We start from the raw sequence: 18250 nt of genomic DNA on the forward strand, positions 1-18250 counted from the left end.
CAGATAGCTTTAGCTTTCATTTTTATGTTGTGTGTGCCTGAGAAGGTCAGAGAAGATGACAAATTGCAATTATTCTTGAAAGTTTTTTCTACACTGATCTTGAGTGAATGCCAAACTGATTTATTAAGTGCTTCGAAGGTCTAACTAAAAATGTCAGAAGTAAAAAGTATTTTCTTATTTTTGCCTTTGGATGTAATTATGAAAGAGTACAAAAGTATACAAATTTAATAATACAACGAGTATACAATACTCCCAAATAACACTTAAGGACAGTAACAACGTACAGTTAATCACATATTTTTCAGCTCTACTCATTTTCAGCTTTTTACACCTGGTCACTTCATGCGTTTTCTCTGAAACATTTTCGAGACGGATATAAATCCGATAGTTCAAACCACTTCAGGAGGTGGTCTGGGACACATTTCAGATGAAACTGGACAGGTGTAAATGCATGTGGTTGTTCAAGCCACACAAGTCATCGCTATACTTCTCCCAAACGGAGGTACAGTACGTCACTCGCAGGTGATCTTTCACCCAGGTGTCTCGCTGGGTCTTAAAACGCACTGCTGCCGCCAACGAAAATGCAGCAAACAGTAAATGCTGTTTTTTTGTAGCATAATCATCGTAACAAGTTTTTTCGTCTTCTTTTTGATTGCATTCTGAAAACACCAAAGCGTGTTCCATTTCAATTACCCCGGAAATGAGTTAAAATATATTTGCATTTTGGGCGGCAGTAGAAAGATCGCATTTATGTGGCCTAATGTAAATGGAACAGTTTTAACAAATCAGATAACTATCGGATCAGAGAAAACACATGAAGTGACCAGGTGTAAAAAGGCCCAAAAACAGTGTCAGCCTTCTAGTTCCTTGCTGGTCATATGACTATTGACATTTTTATGCTTGGCTCCAGGACCTAACTTCAATAGGTTCACGATGCTCTACACTGTTTATCTCTATATCATTCTCAGTCGTGTTTGCTTAGTCCTGTTTGTGATGTAATGGGCAGGTTCTCAAGCTAGAAAACCTACAAGCAAGATTAAAAAAAAGAGTTTTAGCTACGTGAAGTGTCTTCTTCTACTTTCGGCTTTTCCCGTTAGGGGTCCCCAAATCGAATAATCTGTTTCCACCTGACTCTATCATCGCCATCCTCTACTCTCGCAACAGTTACCTTCATGTCCTCTTTTAACACATCCATATATCTCCTCTTTGACCTTCCTCTTGACCTCTTACCTGGCAGCTCCATCTCCAACATCCTTCTACCAATATAACCATCTCCCTCCTCTGTACATGTCCAAACCATCTCAATCTAGTCTCTCTGACCTTGTCCCCAAAACAGCCAACCTGAGCTGTCCCTCTGTGTGCTCCTTCCTAATCCTGTCCATCCTCGTCACTCCTAAAGAGAACCTCGACATCCTCATCTCTGCTACCTCCATCTCTGCCTCATGTCTTTTCCTCAGTGCTACAGTCTCTAACCCATACAGCAGAGCTGCTCTCACTAATGTCTTCTACACCTTTCCTTTGATTCTTGCTGACACTTTTCTGTCACACAACACTCCTGACACTTTTCCCCACCAACTCCGACCTGCCTGCACTTGCCTCTTCACCTCTTTTCCACACTCCCCATCGCACTGGATGGTTGACCCCAAACACTTAAGCTCCTGCACCTTCTTGACCTCAGTCCCCTGTAACCTCACTGTTCTACTTCCTTCCCTCTCGTTCATACACATGTTTCCAGCTGCTTTCTACTCTCACCACAGATCACAATGTCATCTGCAAACATACTGTAACTGTCCACAGAGATTGCTGTCTGTCTTCATCTGTCAGCCTGTCCATCAGCAAAGCAAACATGAAGGGACTCAAAGCCGATCCTTGATGTAGCCCCACCTACCAGGGGTTGCAAGCCCAGATAAATAGGTGTAAAACGTGCCAAATTTAATGACTCGTCAGCCAATCATGTGCTGTGTATATTGTCACCATATTAGCATCTGCATTTTTATAATTAACCCAAATATATGATGCCAACAAGGTTTACAGCTTTAGAAGTAATTCCTGCAAATGTGTAGTTATTTTTGGTGCATGATATATGATATAATGATACATGATATAAGGCATTTTATAATGCATTATACAGCAGATGAAGGTAAGGGGCTCACTGAAGGGTCCAGCAAAGGTAGCTTAGTGGTTTTGGAAATTTAATTCATAAACCTCCATTCAGTTTTCCAACATCTAAGCTACTACTTCAATATTGGTGACATTTCGGTAACCAATACTTGTTCTTGGTGTTTGTTTGGTCCAAACCATTTTCATTTATTCATTTCGTATACATTAATCCAGTGTGACTTGCATTTGGGCTTAGCAGATGAGTCTCAAGGGACTTGTTCAGAGGCCCGACAGTGATGTCGCTTCTACTCCAGAGCACTAACTGCTGAGCCACCGCTGTCCCATGTGTAACCCATAGAGGAATAAGGGCTACTATATTGTAGTTCCACTCCCAACCATAGGGGGAGCTGGGGATCTGACTCGATTAGAGCCTACGGTTATCAGCATTTTTCCTTCTTTTTGCTACTTCTTCTCCTCGTGAATGCCAGCAGAAAATAAAACTTCTAAAATTCTACAACCAGCTGAATTAACACTTCTAAAATTCTAAAACCAGCAGAAAGCAGAAAACCCAGGAAATAATTCCAAGTAGAAACAATTGAAACTCCGATTGTTTTTTTTTTGAGTACTAGAAAGTCTGGATGAACCGAGATGGCGAGCCTAGCCTGCGAGACTGGTAGATGATCTTTAACGGAGTGGCCAGCCGTTGATTCGTCACCAGAGGAATCCTGATTTACGTCGAGAGTGCCAGTTAAGGCATTATTCACACACAGTAGTGTTACAATAAGTGCATTGGAGGACAAGGAAACTTTGGATCCATATTCCACATTTACTTACGGAACCAATTGAACATTTAAGGGGAATTTACTTTATTTTTCTATTATTTTAAAGAACTCTTCTTTCTTTCTTTTTGTTTCAACATTATTGTGCCATTTATTTTCACCGTTGTAAGAAGGCAATAAAATTGTCAGTTGTTCAACTCAATCTGGGCTTCTCTTGTGAATTGGCCCAACCTACCTCTCTTCGAACCTGGGTAGATGTTAGCGTCCTTTAGTTACTTCCATAAGATCAATACCATAGGCGCTACACATGCAATACTACCTCCAAGCATGTCTTTCTGACTTCATGCAAACGTTTGCACCAGCAAGTTGAGCTGACTACAGTATCCCCTTTCGAGTTTACAGTGTAAGACCTACATTATATTGATACAAAACATGTGACCCACTACATCAGTAGCCTACAGAAACATTGTGTAACTTCATATTCTTTGCATAGATAACAAATGAAGCATTAAGCAGGATGTAACGTGACACCTTGTCCAGTCCCAGGGGCAGATAACTTTCATGCATGGTGAGCTCCACACCCGAGCTGATTTCAGGTGAACCTGAAACCATATACCATAATTTTCAAGCAGACCAGAACCCGAAACTAAGGCATCAGAATGAAATGTCCCAAAGTTGCACTTCTTGCTGCTGCAAAGCCTATAAAGTCTAGAAAGAATGTCTCTCCTCTCAGAGCTATCAAACTCTCAAATGGTTATAGAGTAAATAACTAGCCTTGGTCAGAACAGACCATATCATTTGGGACATAAAACAGAAAATATAGATTTGGTGTTTAGACCTTTTGTTGCAGAGATTTGCAATTTCCAAGGCTTATATTTCAGGCAACTATGAGCAGTACTGATAACCCACTGAAATAATTTACTCAGTGTAACCAAGCAAACAATGTCTTATAGCTAATATGAAGAGAGCAGGCTAGGTTGAGAATCAATTCACTATACTGTAGGATGCATATTTTTAGCTGTGTGCGGACAAGAATAATGGAAGGACGCGGTATTAGATAAACGGCCAGAGATGAGAGGAAAATGGAGGTGATAAGCGATAAGGAGCAGGAGCAATGCGGCAGAAGACAAACGACTGCTGGGGCTAGTAGTGAAGACACAGAAAATCATCCTTCATGCTGTGGCTCTTTGGATTGTATCCGTCCTGCAGCTACATCTGAAAAAGCCCAGCCGAGCTACAGATGGAGCTATGTTCCACCTAATACACCAATCAGCCAGGTGTGGCTCAGATTAAAACACATTGAGCAGCAAACAGGTTTGTGTACCTGTATAAATAAACAGATTAAAAAAATTGTATAAATATAACCAGTTATTTCAACATTAACTTGTATATCTATGTGTCTGCTTTCTGTACTACTTACTGTATCCTACACAGGGTTGCAAAGAACCTAGAGTTTATTCCAACCGACCTTGGGCACACTTGAGTGGCACCCTGGACATGGTGCCAGCCCATCACACACACCCTTTCACACACTACAGACAATTTAGAGATACCAGTCAGCCTACAACACATGCCTTTGGACTTGGTACCCAAAGGAAACTTCTGAAACATTGAAAGAAAGTGCAACGTTTGCGCACACAGGGTAGAGGCAACCCCAAAGGTGCTTAAATCTAAGCCACTGTAGCAACTGTTGATGTATAATGTATGTATAAGAAATAAAACGTGACATGGTGTAGAGTTACAGGAAGGGATCACAGAAGGGATTAGGAGTTAACACCTTGAAGTGTTAATGCTGCTCTAATACCATGGTGGATTTCCAACTCTAACAGTTTATTATTTATTGAAGACAGACTTTTTGCACTTGCGCTGATGCTGATGAAAGAACATGCCAGGTTTCTGTTATCGCTTGTGGTGTAGCATACAGTTGTACCTTCACCAGCCTCAGAAGTTAATTAGTCAAAAAAGCATCTTATATAATCAGGAACTCTGAAAACCTTCCACCCTGATCAGTTTCCAATCTATGATCCATCATGTGTCCAACACACAAATATCTCAGTTCCCACTGAACACATTGCATGTATAGTATAGAACAGAACAAAATAGACCAAATTTATCATAGATGAAAGTTCACAAACGAGTCAATTATTTCAACTATTTAGTATATTTCCCTGCCAAGCACCTACAGAAATAAGCATAGATTTATCACGGTCATCTAAATTATTACAAAATTTGAACAATTAGTTCATCGTGGGGGGGCACGGTGGCTTAGTGGTTAGCACGTTGGCCTCACACCTCCAGGGTTGGGGGTTCGATTCCTGCCTCCGCCTTGTGTGTGTGGAGTTTGCATGTTCTCCCCGTGCCTCTGGGGTTTCCTCCGGGTACTCCGGTTTCCTCCCCCGGTCCAAAGACATGCATGGTAGGTTGATTGGCATCTCTAGAAAATTGTCCGTAGTGTGTGATTGTGTGAGTGAATGAGAGTGTGTGTGTGTGTGCCCTGCGATGGGTTGGCACTCCGTCCAGGGTGTATCCTGCCTTGATGCCCGATGACACCTGAGATAGGCACAGGCTCCCCGTGACCCGAGTAGTTCGGATAAGCGGTAGAAGATGAATGAATGAATGAGTTCATCGTGTTTACATTTATATTTTGTACACCATGCTAACGCACCTAATATAACTAATAATAACTAATGCGCTTTATGTACTCACAGAGAACTAAATCTGTCTGTTGGAGGAGTTTAAAATGTCAGTCTTAAAAAAGTACGAGATTTCTGTTTCTGCTTTTGCCAAATCTTCTTGCCAAATCTTCTTGCCACATCTAAGAAAGCTGTAGGCTGACAGAAAGGGGGGTGGGGGGTGTTAGTTTGAGGGAGGTGCTGCAGTGCTGGTGAGTGTGTGTGTGCGCAGAGGAAAGACAGATGAAGTCTCATTAATGAGTCTGGATCACTCACACTTTTTTACTATCCAATCTGTTTCTCCATCTATTTGATTTACTACAGGCATCCAACATAGTTTTATAGAGGCTATAAAAGGATCAGATAGTAAAGTGCACACAAACACACACAAACACACACACACACACACACACACACACACACAAACGCATCCATGTGCACATTCACTTTCACAGAATACTCATACTACATGCACACTGACACTGGTATCCGCCTTTAAGCACACACACAAGCACACACACACTGCCAAGCAGAACTAAAACAGCAGAGCGGAGTAGGTCAGACGCCTGAAGGAATCACACACACTAGACACAATCATTTAGTGCAGCATATGCAGAGGGACGTGAGGGCTGTTTTTGTGTCACGTGCCATCTTCAGGCTCTCAGTAGCCATGTGTCACGTACCAAATACTCGGACTTACCGTATAAACGCTTGCACTTGTTCTCTGCTCTTCCAGAATTCTCTCAAAACTATACACGTTTTTGCAAACCCTTGAATCACTGGCTTCAACAGATTAACACTCGACGATTCATAAGAAAACCAATCATGTTTTTCATGCTGTACCAATCAAATGAGAACACAGCTATCATAATACGTGTGTGTTATATACAAAAAGGAAACAGAATTAATTTATTGGTTTATTTATCTGATTGCATGTCTGAGGTATCGGTTTTACCATTTGTTAGTATCCACTGGATAACTAGCTTAAACAGGTCACTGATATACTGAACACCAGCATGTGTTGGTCCCAGACAGATACAGAAACAGAGAAACACTGCTTCATTGACTTTCTCAAAAAAAAAACAAAAAAAACCTCTATTTATTTATTTATTTATTTATTTAATGTATGTATGTATGTATGTATGTATGTATGTATGTATGTATTTATATATATAAACCATATACAGTATACTGTATGCTCCCATTGGGGTGTGTGTTTCTTCATCAAACAACACACTATTCATTCACAAATCCTCCACTGAATAACATGCACTGTGGATTAGTGGTGAGCACATTTATCTCACACTTCTGTAGTTAGGGATGTTTTCCCAGTGGATTTGGGGGATTCCTCTGGGTACTCCGCTTTCATTTCTGAATACATAGACGTGGGTTATAGGCTGATTGGCTTCTCTAAATTGTCCATATTGTGGGTGTGGGGTATGTGATGATCCCACACATTCTAAATTGCTCTGCTTTCGCACAGCAATACTCGCTTTGATAAGGAAACTCCCCCAAATTACCATATATGGTAATGGTAAATTTCAGTAGTCTGCTTGCAGTACTGCTTAACATGAAGCATGATAAAAACGATCTAGGTAGGACTAAAAATGAAAGCAAAGAGTTGCTTTTTTGTCACTTTATTTTGTTAGATTTAAAAGAAATAAATATGCAAATGATTTGTCTGAGAAATAAATCTGAAAAATATAATAAGCTAGCCATGACGATTTAAAGAAACTCTAAGCCGTGTCTATCGCCCTCAAATACATTTGGAAAATCTGCAATGGTGTAAAATTCCCTAATTGTCATTTGCCGTTCCTACTGCTCTATTTGAAAATGTAATATATTGTGACATACGCAATATGTAAGATGAGTCATTATTTGGCTCAAAGCTGGTTGGGAAATGCCAGACCTGTCTCTACTTTTCTACTGAAAAGGACTTGAGTGTGCACTGGGATCCTATCGCAGCATTTTGTGGCTGTTCCAAAAAAAAAAGGATTGCAAGATTTTGCCAGAGATAAACTAAAACTGCACCGAGTGAACGAAATCAACTGATGAGCCACTCATCACTCTTCAAAAAGGTTCCTGCGGTCCTTGAAAACACGTTCTTCTCTGCACAAAACTGAGCCTACCAAGTCCTCAAGGAACACAAGGTCAGGCATGAACTGTAATCAATCTTTAAATGTGTCTTTTAGAAGGTTTTACTTTCATCTATTTGCATGTGTTGGTGAGCACCGAAGTCTGCAATCACTCTGTATGTCAATTGCTCAGATGGGATAAAAGTTTGCCAGAAAGGGTCTGGAGTGTGTGTAAATATTCATGCTGAGGGTAATAATAAGCTTAAGGACAATAGAGAAACCCTACTACAGTACATTCTACTAGATCAGGGCTTATAATACACAGCAGACCTGAGCATGAAAAGGATAGATTGAATCAGGATAAACTATGCACAGGCTAATTATAGACCTTCTCATACAGTATGTGACTGTAGGGTCTTTTTGTCTGCTTCCAATTTCTAAATTAAAGGAACACCTCTTTGGAAAACGTCACTGAGCGGGAACACAGAAAGAAAGAATCGATTTATTAACAACACAAACAAAAAATATTAAGTGCTTAGTGCAACGTGGCAATCTCTCTCAGGTTAGTTTTTTTTTTTTTTTGGTTGAAGTCCTGCCTTCGGAGAGGAACCGCAAATCTATCTTCTCACATGGTGTCGCAGTGGCACAAAAGAGATAAGGTTACAGCTCTAAGTGCTGAAAGGAAGAGTATAGTGCAAGATGTGTAGGGTGGAGAAGGGTTTGAGCTACTCCACTGTAATAGTCACCTTTACAATAAAACAGTGCTTTTAGTGACAAAATAATACAAAGCAGCTCTGAAAAATACTGCACATAATGCAGGCCATCTCTTACACATCGCCTACAGAAACACTCTGTCCTCTTCTGTCTCTCATCAGCTTATTACTCTACCCTCAAGGACACCAAAGGAGCCATAGAAATGCACACACACACACACACACACACACACACACACACACACACACACACACGCACACACACGCACACACACGGGCACACACAGTGTATATCACCTTCAAAAGGACATGGGCAGAACACTGGTTTGCTGCCTCATCAATTTCAGACTGTCTAGTGGGGTGCTGTAATTTCTTAAACACTCACAAGCACACATACATACACACACACGATCCCATAGCATACACACAGTCACACAACATAACACAGCCTCTGATTCTGATCTGAGGAAAATGAAACTGCAGACTACAGATCAGTAAGTGGGTCATATAGAAGCTCAAATACACACTAGTATAGGTGTAGATAAAGCACCTATCCTGAATATGTTGCTTTATGCCACAGTCCCACTCACATGGCTTTGAACTGACTTGCAAAAAAAGAGATTCACAAAATTCATGTCATCACATCCTGCGTCCTTTCCCTTTTGGTGAATCAGCTTTTCAAGCAACTGACATTTATGCACATTTGTTCTGAATGCTGCCATGCTTTTATTTCTGTAGTATCATTAAATAATATTAATTTATTTAGCTTTTTTTTATTTATTTAAGAAGGTTTAGGTAACCTTTAGGACAACCATTACACGTTCCTAATTTCAACGCGAAAGTATGTTGCTATGAGTTATCCCTTAAAAGAAATGCAATAACACAAGAAATCTTTTTCCCCCCTCAATAAAACCAGCAGACAGACCGGTCAACATAACGAATCTAGAATGAGTGACAGCCTCACAGCAGTTTTTGAACGCTCCGATATTAACGGACAACCCTCGAAGCCCCGCCTACTTCCTCTAATTTGCTTGACTTTTGTCAAGGCAAATGGAGAACATTTGCAGTTCATAGTACAGTAATACCTCGAGATACGAGTTTAATTTGTTCCGTGACTTTGCTCGTATCTCAAATTGCTCGTATCTCAAAGCAATTTTCCCCATTTAAATTAATTGAAATCCCATTAATCCGTTCCAGCTCGCAAAATTCCACTCCAGTTGTTTTGTTTGTTTTGAATATGAAAAATGTACAGTACCTGTATTTATAAATGACAAATATTGTATAAAAACATACAGTAATAAAAGAGTATGTTAAAAAAATAAACTGGTTTTACTTTACGGAAGATGCGCTTTACGGAAGATGGAGGTTGAGGGAGGAGTAAACAGGCGGAGGAGTTAGGAGGAATTACACTTTCACTTTCGTTCACTTACTCGCTACTGTACACTCTTAATGCTACTTTACACTTAAATGGAACTTAACTAAAATTAACGAACTTATTCTCTGAACTTAACTGAACTTAATTGCTACAATTTCTGTTTTCTTTACATAAATTTTGCTTAATTTTCTTCATCACTTTTCTCTTCACTTGTTTTTGCCTTTTTTGTCACTCTTTCCTCACTAACATCTGCCGGTCGTTTTAATAAAAACCTGTCCAGTCGGCATATCAGATGCGGTGTAGTCGCACTAGTTAAAATATTTTAACGGATCCAACGCTTAATACGGATCCGAAAATTACAGATCCGCAGATGGTCGGCACCTCACGCAGCACCTTTGCGACTCTCCATAGGAAATGAATGACTTCCTGTTTATCGGCCGTCGTTTGTCGTGTGCAGTGGAAAGGCCGAGTGAGACGCGGGAAGCTGAGGCGGGGAAACAGAGCACACGTGGTTGTTGGGGATCTGCGGCAGCGGCTCGGATGCTCGTATCTCAAAAATGTGCTCGTATCTTAAGGAAATTTTGGTCGAATCACAGCTCGTATCTCAAAAAAAATTGGTATGTCAAAGCACTCGTATCTCGAGGTATCACTGTATATAGTGAACAGCAAAGAGACATTTTAAACCATTTTCGGTTTTTGATTACATTGGACAAAATGAAAAAATAAGTATCAATAAAACACAATTTTAATAGCAAAAACTGTGTGGTTAAGCTTGTGGTTAAGGCCTGGAGTGCGCATATATACAGGGTTTTATGGTAACCACCAGGCATTTGATATGTCACATGCATACTTTAACTTCTTATTGCTAAATGTAACATCGTTCACTTTCACGTAGAATAATAAAAGGAAATTTTCTAATTTCCTCCTTTCCTGCATGTAAATGGAAAATGATGAACTGGTGACCACCACTACGTATAACCCTGTACATACGCACACTATAGCTTCTACCTTATACAGGTGATTTGTGTAAGGACAACTGAAAATATACTGCATCATTTGTCATTAGGGTTTTCAGGTCTATATTACAGTCACACCGTAACCAATTCATTAGGGTAATTATAATATGTATATATAAGTGTACATAACTTATTGCTTCTTTCCCTTGAAAAGATCTCTATATGTCCTGAATAACGCACTCACACATTTCATACATTAACTGTGGGTTCTGTCCTTCTCTCTAGTGCACACTCTATTGTATTTATTAACGTGTACAGTTAAGATTCTTCATGCATCCAATCAGAAGGTTTAATCAACTCAGCTTTCTGCATAGTAACAGGAGAGCAAGTTGACTGGATTGCAGGTATGGTTATAGTTTATTTGAGGTTTATATTACAACGCCGAGGCTATTCGATCACTGTTAGTAAGAGCAATAACTGTCTCAGTGCTGTAACATTGATCACTGTGGCAGCTGGAAGACAAGCTAGAATAAAAGCTGCTCGAGGCAGGAAAGAAAAATGGCAGCTGGGACGTTAGCTTTAAGTATTTGTTGTAGGTATTAAAACAGTTTTTGGACAGCTGAAGAAGAGAAAATAAAGATAAAAAAAATACACAAGAAAGCTGTACAAGCACAGTAGCATTTATCTAGATGAATATTATTACAGAGAGTCACAATTATGACTGATTATTGAATGATTTTTATCTTTTGTCGGATTTCTGCCTCTAGGATAACCGGAATAGGGGGACGACCTTGATGCAATCCATCACAGTTCCCAGGTACGAGCAAGTGCGATGGAGAGAGTGAGGTAGGGAGCATGTCTCAGAATAGACAGATACAGATAAAGAGATGCCGAATCCTGTAGACGTCAAAAAATCAAGTGTGAGGAAGAGAGTGTGTTTGTAGAGAACAGGTGCAAAAAAGAACAGTTGGAAAATCGGCGGAAATAACTAAAGGCACTAAATAGCCTGAAGAAAAATTGTCTACAAAGCAAAGACATACTCAATAAAACTGGTCCCCAATGTGTGACTGTGTTATAGTTTATGCAAAAAATACATTAGGTGGGACAAACATTGTAGTCTCTGCACATACATTTTTTTGAAAATATGCCCCAACCTGAGGGACTGTGAGCAAAAGACTGATTGTCCACCCACACACACCTCCCACTAATGTGAATGCTTTTATACTTGTATGTGTGTGTGTGTGTGCACAAATGTAGTGATGTGAATGTTAACAATATACGTCTACTGTTTAAGAAGGCTTTAATGTGCTTTTGGAATATTTATGTCCGTAAAGCCCTGCTGAATTGGGAAGAACTGAATTTAACTTAATCAAATGATGTGAATCACAGGCAGACAGACAGACAGACAGACAGACAGACAGACAGACAGACAGACAGACAGATATATATATATATATATATATATAGATAGATAGATAGATAGATAGATAGATAGATAGATAGATAGATAGATAGATAGATAGAGCAGATGTAATGAGAAAGATGATAGATACAAAAAATAGAAAGGAGGTATAGATGAGCAGAGGAGTATTGGGAAAAAGAGAAGCAGAGAAAGAGGAGGTATAGATTAGATAAAGAGAGACAGAAAGAGAGGAGATGTGGAAGAAAGGATGGGAGACAGATAGACAGAATTATGCAGATGTGGGTTTGTGCTGGGATTAAAGCTGTACTATGGTTTGGACACGCACACACACATTGATCAGACATAATAACCTGCCCAATATTGTGTATATCCACCTTGTGCTGCTAAAACACTCTTCGTTAAGGCACGGACTCCACAACAATGTGCTGCAGGATCTGGCACACAGCTGTTAGCAGCACATCCTGTAGGTCCTATAATTTGTAAGATCAGACTTGTTTGTGATCTGAGGAATCGGGAAGCCAAGTCAAAATTTCAAACCATTCCGGAGCAATTGTAGCATTGCAGGGCACATTATCCTGCTATTAGGGAACACTCTAGTCATGTGGCAGTGTTTCAGAAAGTGATACATGTCAATCATCCACATAGTTGCCAGGACCCAAAATTTTCCTAGCAGAACCTTTCCTAGAGCTTCCTTCACTAGCTTGCCTCTGTCCCATAATGCATCCTGGAGACCATCTCTTTCCCAGGTAAGTGGCTTTATCATTATCTGCACTTTTAGCAATTTGTGCTACAGTAGTTCTTATCTTGGATCAGAACAGACCCTTGGATGACTTTTGGTAGGTACTAACCACTGCATCCCAGGAACACTCCACAAGACCTGCCATACTGGAGATGCTCTGATCCAGTTGTATAGCCATCATAATTTGTCAAAGTTGCTCAGATCCTTACATTTACCCATTTTTCTTGCTTCCAACACATCAACTTTAAGAACTGACTGTTTACTTGTTGCTGCCTAATATATCCCACCCCTTGACAGGTATCATTGTAATAAGATAATCAAGCAACGTTATTCACAGTTATTTTACTGTTATGGCTGAACAGTACACACACTCACACACACACACATATAACATCAAGAGGGTTGCACAATTAATCCTCTTTTAATCATGGTAAGTGTGTTATTAGTGAGCTTAGCTTATGGCATAGCTTGATTCATTGAATCAGCTAACATTTCTTATTGACCTGGTGGATTTTATGTCTTTATACAAAATAAATATATTATTATTATTTATTATGACAGGTTCCATACCACATTTGTTAATAAGAACATTGTACTGAGAATCACAAGTGCCTTTAACACTCAAAGTAACACAAGTATCCGATATTGACTCCTTTAGTAGATCCAGTTGTGAGTAGCGTATGGAATAATTAAATGACAAATGGTTTGTCTTTCTGTAAATAATAAAAGGAAACTGAGACATAGTTGCTTTAGAACTGTATAAGTTAAAAAAAATAAAATATGATGTGGCTGTTATAGGATAACATTTAACAATAGGGGTGGCTTTTTGCCAATTACATGTATTTTAGTAAATGTTAGTTTAGTTTATATTTAATGTTATGGAACGCTAGCAATACAAGTAAGATCCTGTTACAAATTGTTGTTTGATTATATAAATGTCAGCATTTCCAATTTGTTTGGTTTAAACGTCAGTTTTGTTATGTACTCTGTTGGCATACTGAGTGACTGAGTAACTGATTGATGGATTGGTTGGTCGACAGGGTTGGACTGTAACTAAATATAAAGTGGTGTTACATGTTCAGAATAGGGGGGCACGGTGGCTTAGTGGTTAGCACGTTCGCCTCACACCTCCAGGGTTTGGGGTTCGATTCCCGCCTCCGCCTTGTGTGTGTGGAGTTTGCATGTTCTCCCCGTGCCTTGGGGGTTTCCTCCGGGTACTCCGGTTTCCTCCCCGGTCCAAAGACATGCATGGTAGGTTGATTGGCATCTCTGGAAAATTGTCCGTAGTGTGTGATTGCGTGAGTGAATGAGAGTGTGTGTGTGTGCCCTGCGATGGGTTGGCACTCCGTCCAGGGTGTATCCTGCCTTGATGCCCGATGTCGCCTGAGATAGGCAGAGGCTCCCCGTGACCCGAGTAGTTCGGATAAGCGGTAGAAGATGAATGAATGAATGAATGGATGTTAAGAATATTTGGGAAAAGCTGTATTCAGAATACAGTGACTTACACTATTAAGAGCTCACTTTACAGCAGCCACAAGTAGCAGCACCGCAAACACACTACCACAACTTTTAGCATGTAATAGAGGTAAATGGTTTTATAAATAAACAGTAATTTGGCATCCCAAAATGTTGTTTACTGAATATCAAAACTAATATATTCAAGTTTTACCCTCTGTAGCCTCCTAATCCTGTTCTTGGAGTGAACCTGATACGAGTTCATGTGTTATAATAGTTCACCTTAAATTTAAATTTGAGATGCTTTTCAGCTCACCATGAATGTACAGTACAGAGTGATGATTTGAGTTACGTTGACCTTCAGATCACCTCAGTCAGGCCATTTTTACCCACAGAACCGCCTCTAACTGAATGTTTTTTGTTTTTCTGCACCATTCTGGAAAACTCCCAGGATATCAGTAAGATACAAATCAGACAACAAATAACCATCGATCTTCATATCTTTTCCTCATTGTCACATCGCATAACTTCACAAACTCTGTTTCTCCAAACATACTCCAAACATCCAAACATCGAAACTCTTTTGATTTTGTTCCTTATTTTTCAAACTGTTCCTAATATTTTGATTGTTCCTATTTATATGAGTAATCCTCCAGGACTTGATTCCAACCTTTAAACGTCTTCCGTGTGACACTCGTTCGGATGTGTCATGTAAATATTAACTGGGACCTGCATATAATAAAGAACTACACTGTTTTGACATGATTGGCAGGAGTACAAGTGTCCCTAATAAAGTAGCTGGTGAGTGTATATCACTGATATTGACTAATAATAGCTACTAGATTTTTGTGTGGAGACTCACAATTGCTGGCAAGAGTTACTTGCCTGCAGCAACAAATCCTTCTCCGGGCCTCTGTAAAAGGCTTTTGTGAGGCTTTAATGGACCCCCCAAGGACAGCGAAGTTTTCTTCCAAACAATAAGACAATTTCCTGCTGTTGCTGAAATACCACTGCAGACGATACATCTTTCTTTGGTTGTGATTGCAAATGGCTGTAGCTTACTGTTATTGCCATGGATCATTCCAGTGCCTGATTGAGTGCCAGCTTCTCAACTGGCACTCAAAGCAACACAATAGCTGGGTTTTTTTTTCCCCTTCCATGTGCCATTCCATCTAATACTACACAATTTGCTTAGTTTATAAACTGTTATGACAGGTGTCAGGTTACACAACTCATTCGTCTGACTTGTCATTCGTTAATTAACAAAGTAATATAGTTATCATTCATAAACTGCTGTGTTGTAAAGGAAAGAAAACATAAAGTCGGTTACAGGACGACTACTAACAAGAAATTAGTTTTTATTATATGACAATAACACTCACTCACTCACTCATTTTCTACCGCTTATCCGAACTACCTCGGGTCACGGGGAGCCTGTGCCTATCTCAGGCGTCATCGGGCATCAAGGCAGGATACACCCTGGACGGAGTGCCAACCCATCACAGGGCACACACACACACTCATTCACTCACGCAATCACACACTACGGACAATTTTCCAGAGATGCCGATCAACCTACCATGCATGTCTTTGGACCGGTGGAGGAAACCGGAGTACCCGGAAGAAACCCCCTTGGTCTAATTATATATGTATGTAAATATATTTTCTGTTCTCAACCACAGCCCTGATTATAATATCCTGATCGACTTGTTCCTGTTTTTGACCCTGCTACTTGCCTAACATATACTCTCTTATATATACATATACGTTCTTTACGTTTTCTCTTTTACTTCCGACAATCAATCAACAGCCTTTACAGATCTGCATCCTACCTCCAAGAGTTTGTTTGAAACAGCTTATCGGTTGTTACATGTTACATCACCATTTTTCTTTTCTGTGTCTTGGTGTTAAGACAAAAGGAAATGCAGCTTGACATTTACAGTTACTGAGAAATCCCAAAGCCCTCCATCCTCTAATGCAAAATTTAAAGTTACAGCTTTTTAAAGTTACAGACACTGGAGACACCTTCCATAAACATTGAATAAAAATCCCCACTCCTCCCAGAAAACTCCCAGAAAATTTACATACAAAGTGAACATACATTCATTCATTCATTCATTTTCTACCGCTTATCCGAACTACCTCGGGTCACGGGGAGCCTGTGCCTATCTCAGGCGTCATCGGGCATCAAGGCAGGATACACTCTGGATGGAGTGCCAACCCATCGCAGGGCACACACACACTCTCATTCACTCACGCAATCACACACTACGGACAATTTTTCCAGAGATGCCAATCAACCTACCATGCATGTCTTTGGACCGGGGGAGGAAACCGGAGTACCCAGAGGAAACCCCCGAGGCACGGGGAGAACATGCAAACTCCACACACACAAGGCGGAGGCGGGAATCGAACCCCCAACCCTGGAGGTGTGAGGCAAACGTGCTAACCACTAAGCCACCGTGCCCCCCTAGTGAACATACAGTGTATATAAATATAAACCTGTCATTTGCTTCTAATCAGCAATGACCCATCAGAAGCGTTGTGCTGTAACATACCTTATGTATCGTAAGACAAGGAATTGCTGTGAGGCTGCAAATACAAGACAGGCATTTTTAGCGAACAAAGTCAATAGGACTTGACAAAGCCAGAAAATCCAGGTTATCATACACAAAACCAATGTTTGGTGAGGTCAAGAAAACTGAGCTGATTGTATACTTTGCAGAATGAAATAGCGCTCTTTGAGTGCATGGTGATTGGAAACAGGTGCTCGTGATTAGAACGAAGGTGACTGTGAACGTAGAAGTGTGTGAGTGTGTGAGTGTTCAGGGTGTTGGGAAGTGGAGTTCACGAAGCCGGTAGACTTGAAAATGTATATTTCAGTGACTAAACTAAAGTTTAGTCTCGAGGTAATCAATAAAACTGGGCCAAAATATTTTCCCATTTTTGATGAAATAAAAACAGATACTCAAACTGAACACTTCACATCATTTTAGTCGGTGACTGAACAGATGGTTTTGTTACATTTCCACAATCCTTCTGACACAAAAATTCTGGATGGAGTTGAAGCAGAAGAAGATTTTATTATTGCCATACATTGCATAACAGCACAGAGGAATACTTTTCTTCACATATCCCAGCTTTAGAAGTTGGGGTCAAAGCACAGCATCAGCTATGATACAGCGCCCCTGCAGCAGAGAGCGTTAAGGGTCTTGCTCAAGGGCCCAACAGTGGCAGCTTGGCTGTATTGGGGCTTGAACCTGACCATCAACAGCAACAACTCGGAGCACATTTGAGAAGACCTTCACATTCATCCCCTTTTAGATTTATCTTGTTACTTATGATCTGGATTTATAATAACTTTAAACAGACACTACCACAATATTTTCTGACAGCCCTCAAAAATAATCTTGTGGATCATTTCCCTACTTAACTCTGCTAATTAGCTGGTTCATGTTAGGCTTCTTAAGCTGTAGAGAGAGATTTATGATGCCTGTAACATTACATTAATCTTTCTATTTAGGCCTGAAAACTGAGGTTCATAGTACTGCCCTCTCGTTCCACCTCCATTCCTCACTAGATAAAGAGACATTTTTCAAAGTCAAAATAAACTACATAGCTATACAACCAATCCAGCCTTCATTTCATGTTCGCTTTCTTTCATATTCCTTACGATTGAGCTTTCTTACCTTCTCCTGATACTGTCGACGAGACGAGTCCAGCGACTGGATGAGAGCAGTGGCGTGGCCGATGAAGACGGCGTAGCAGGTGGCTCCTACAATCATGCTGAGCATCGTGAGCCATATATCGGACAAACTCTCTGGAGCCTGACGGCCATAACCTATACAGAGCATGTGACTCATTGCTTTAAATACAGCAAAGGAGTACAGCTCACTCCAGGTGTCGTTCTGCAGAGGGAAGAGGGAGAGAGGGAGAGAGAGAGAGAGAGAGAGAGAGAGAGAG

General features: G+C 40.3%; 1 protein-coding gene across 1 annotated transcript in view; it reads right to left on the reverse strand.

Moving 5' to 3' along the window:
• The window catches only part of LOC132846008 (potassium/sodium hyperpolarization-activated cyclic nucleotide-gated channel 2-like), a 69860-nt gene that overhangs the window by 14297 nt on the left and 37313 nt on the right, over window positions 1-18250 (reverse strand). The window contains exon 5 of the mRNA XM_060870499.1: window positions 17977-18195. Coding sequence (XP_060726482.1) covers window positions 17977-18195 — 219 coding nt within the window. The remainder of the gene's footprint in view (window positions 1-17976; window positions 18196-18250) is intronic.

The sequence above is a fragment of the Tachysurus vachellii genome, chromosome 1 (genome assembly GCF_030014155.1).
Source record: "Tachysurus vachellii isolate PV-2020 chromosome 1, HZAU_Pvac_v1, whole genome shotgun sequence".
NCBI classification, from domain to species: domain Eukaryota; kingdom Metazoa; phylum Chordata; class Actinopteri; order Siluriformes; family Bagridae; genus Tachysurus; species Tachysurus vachellii.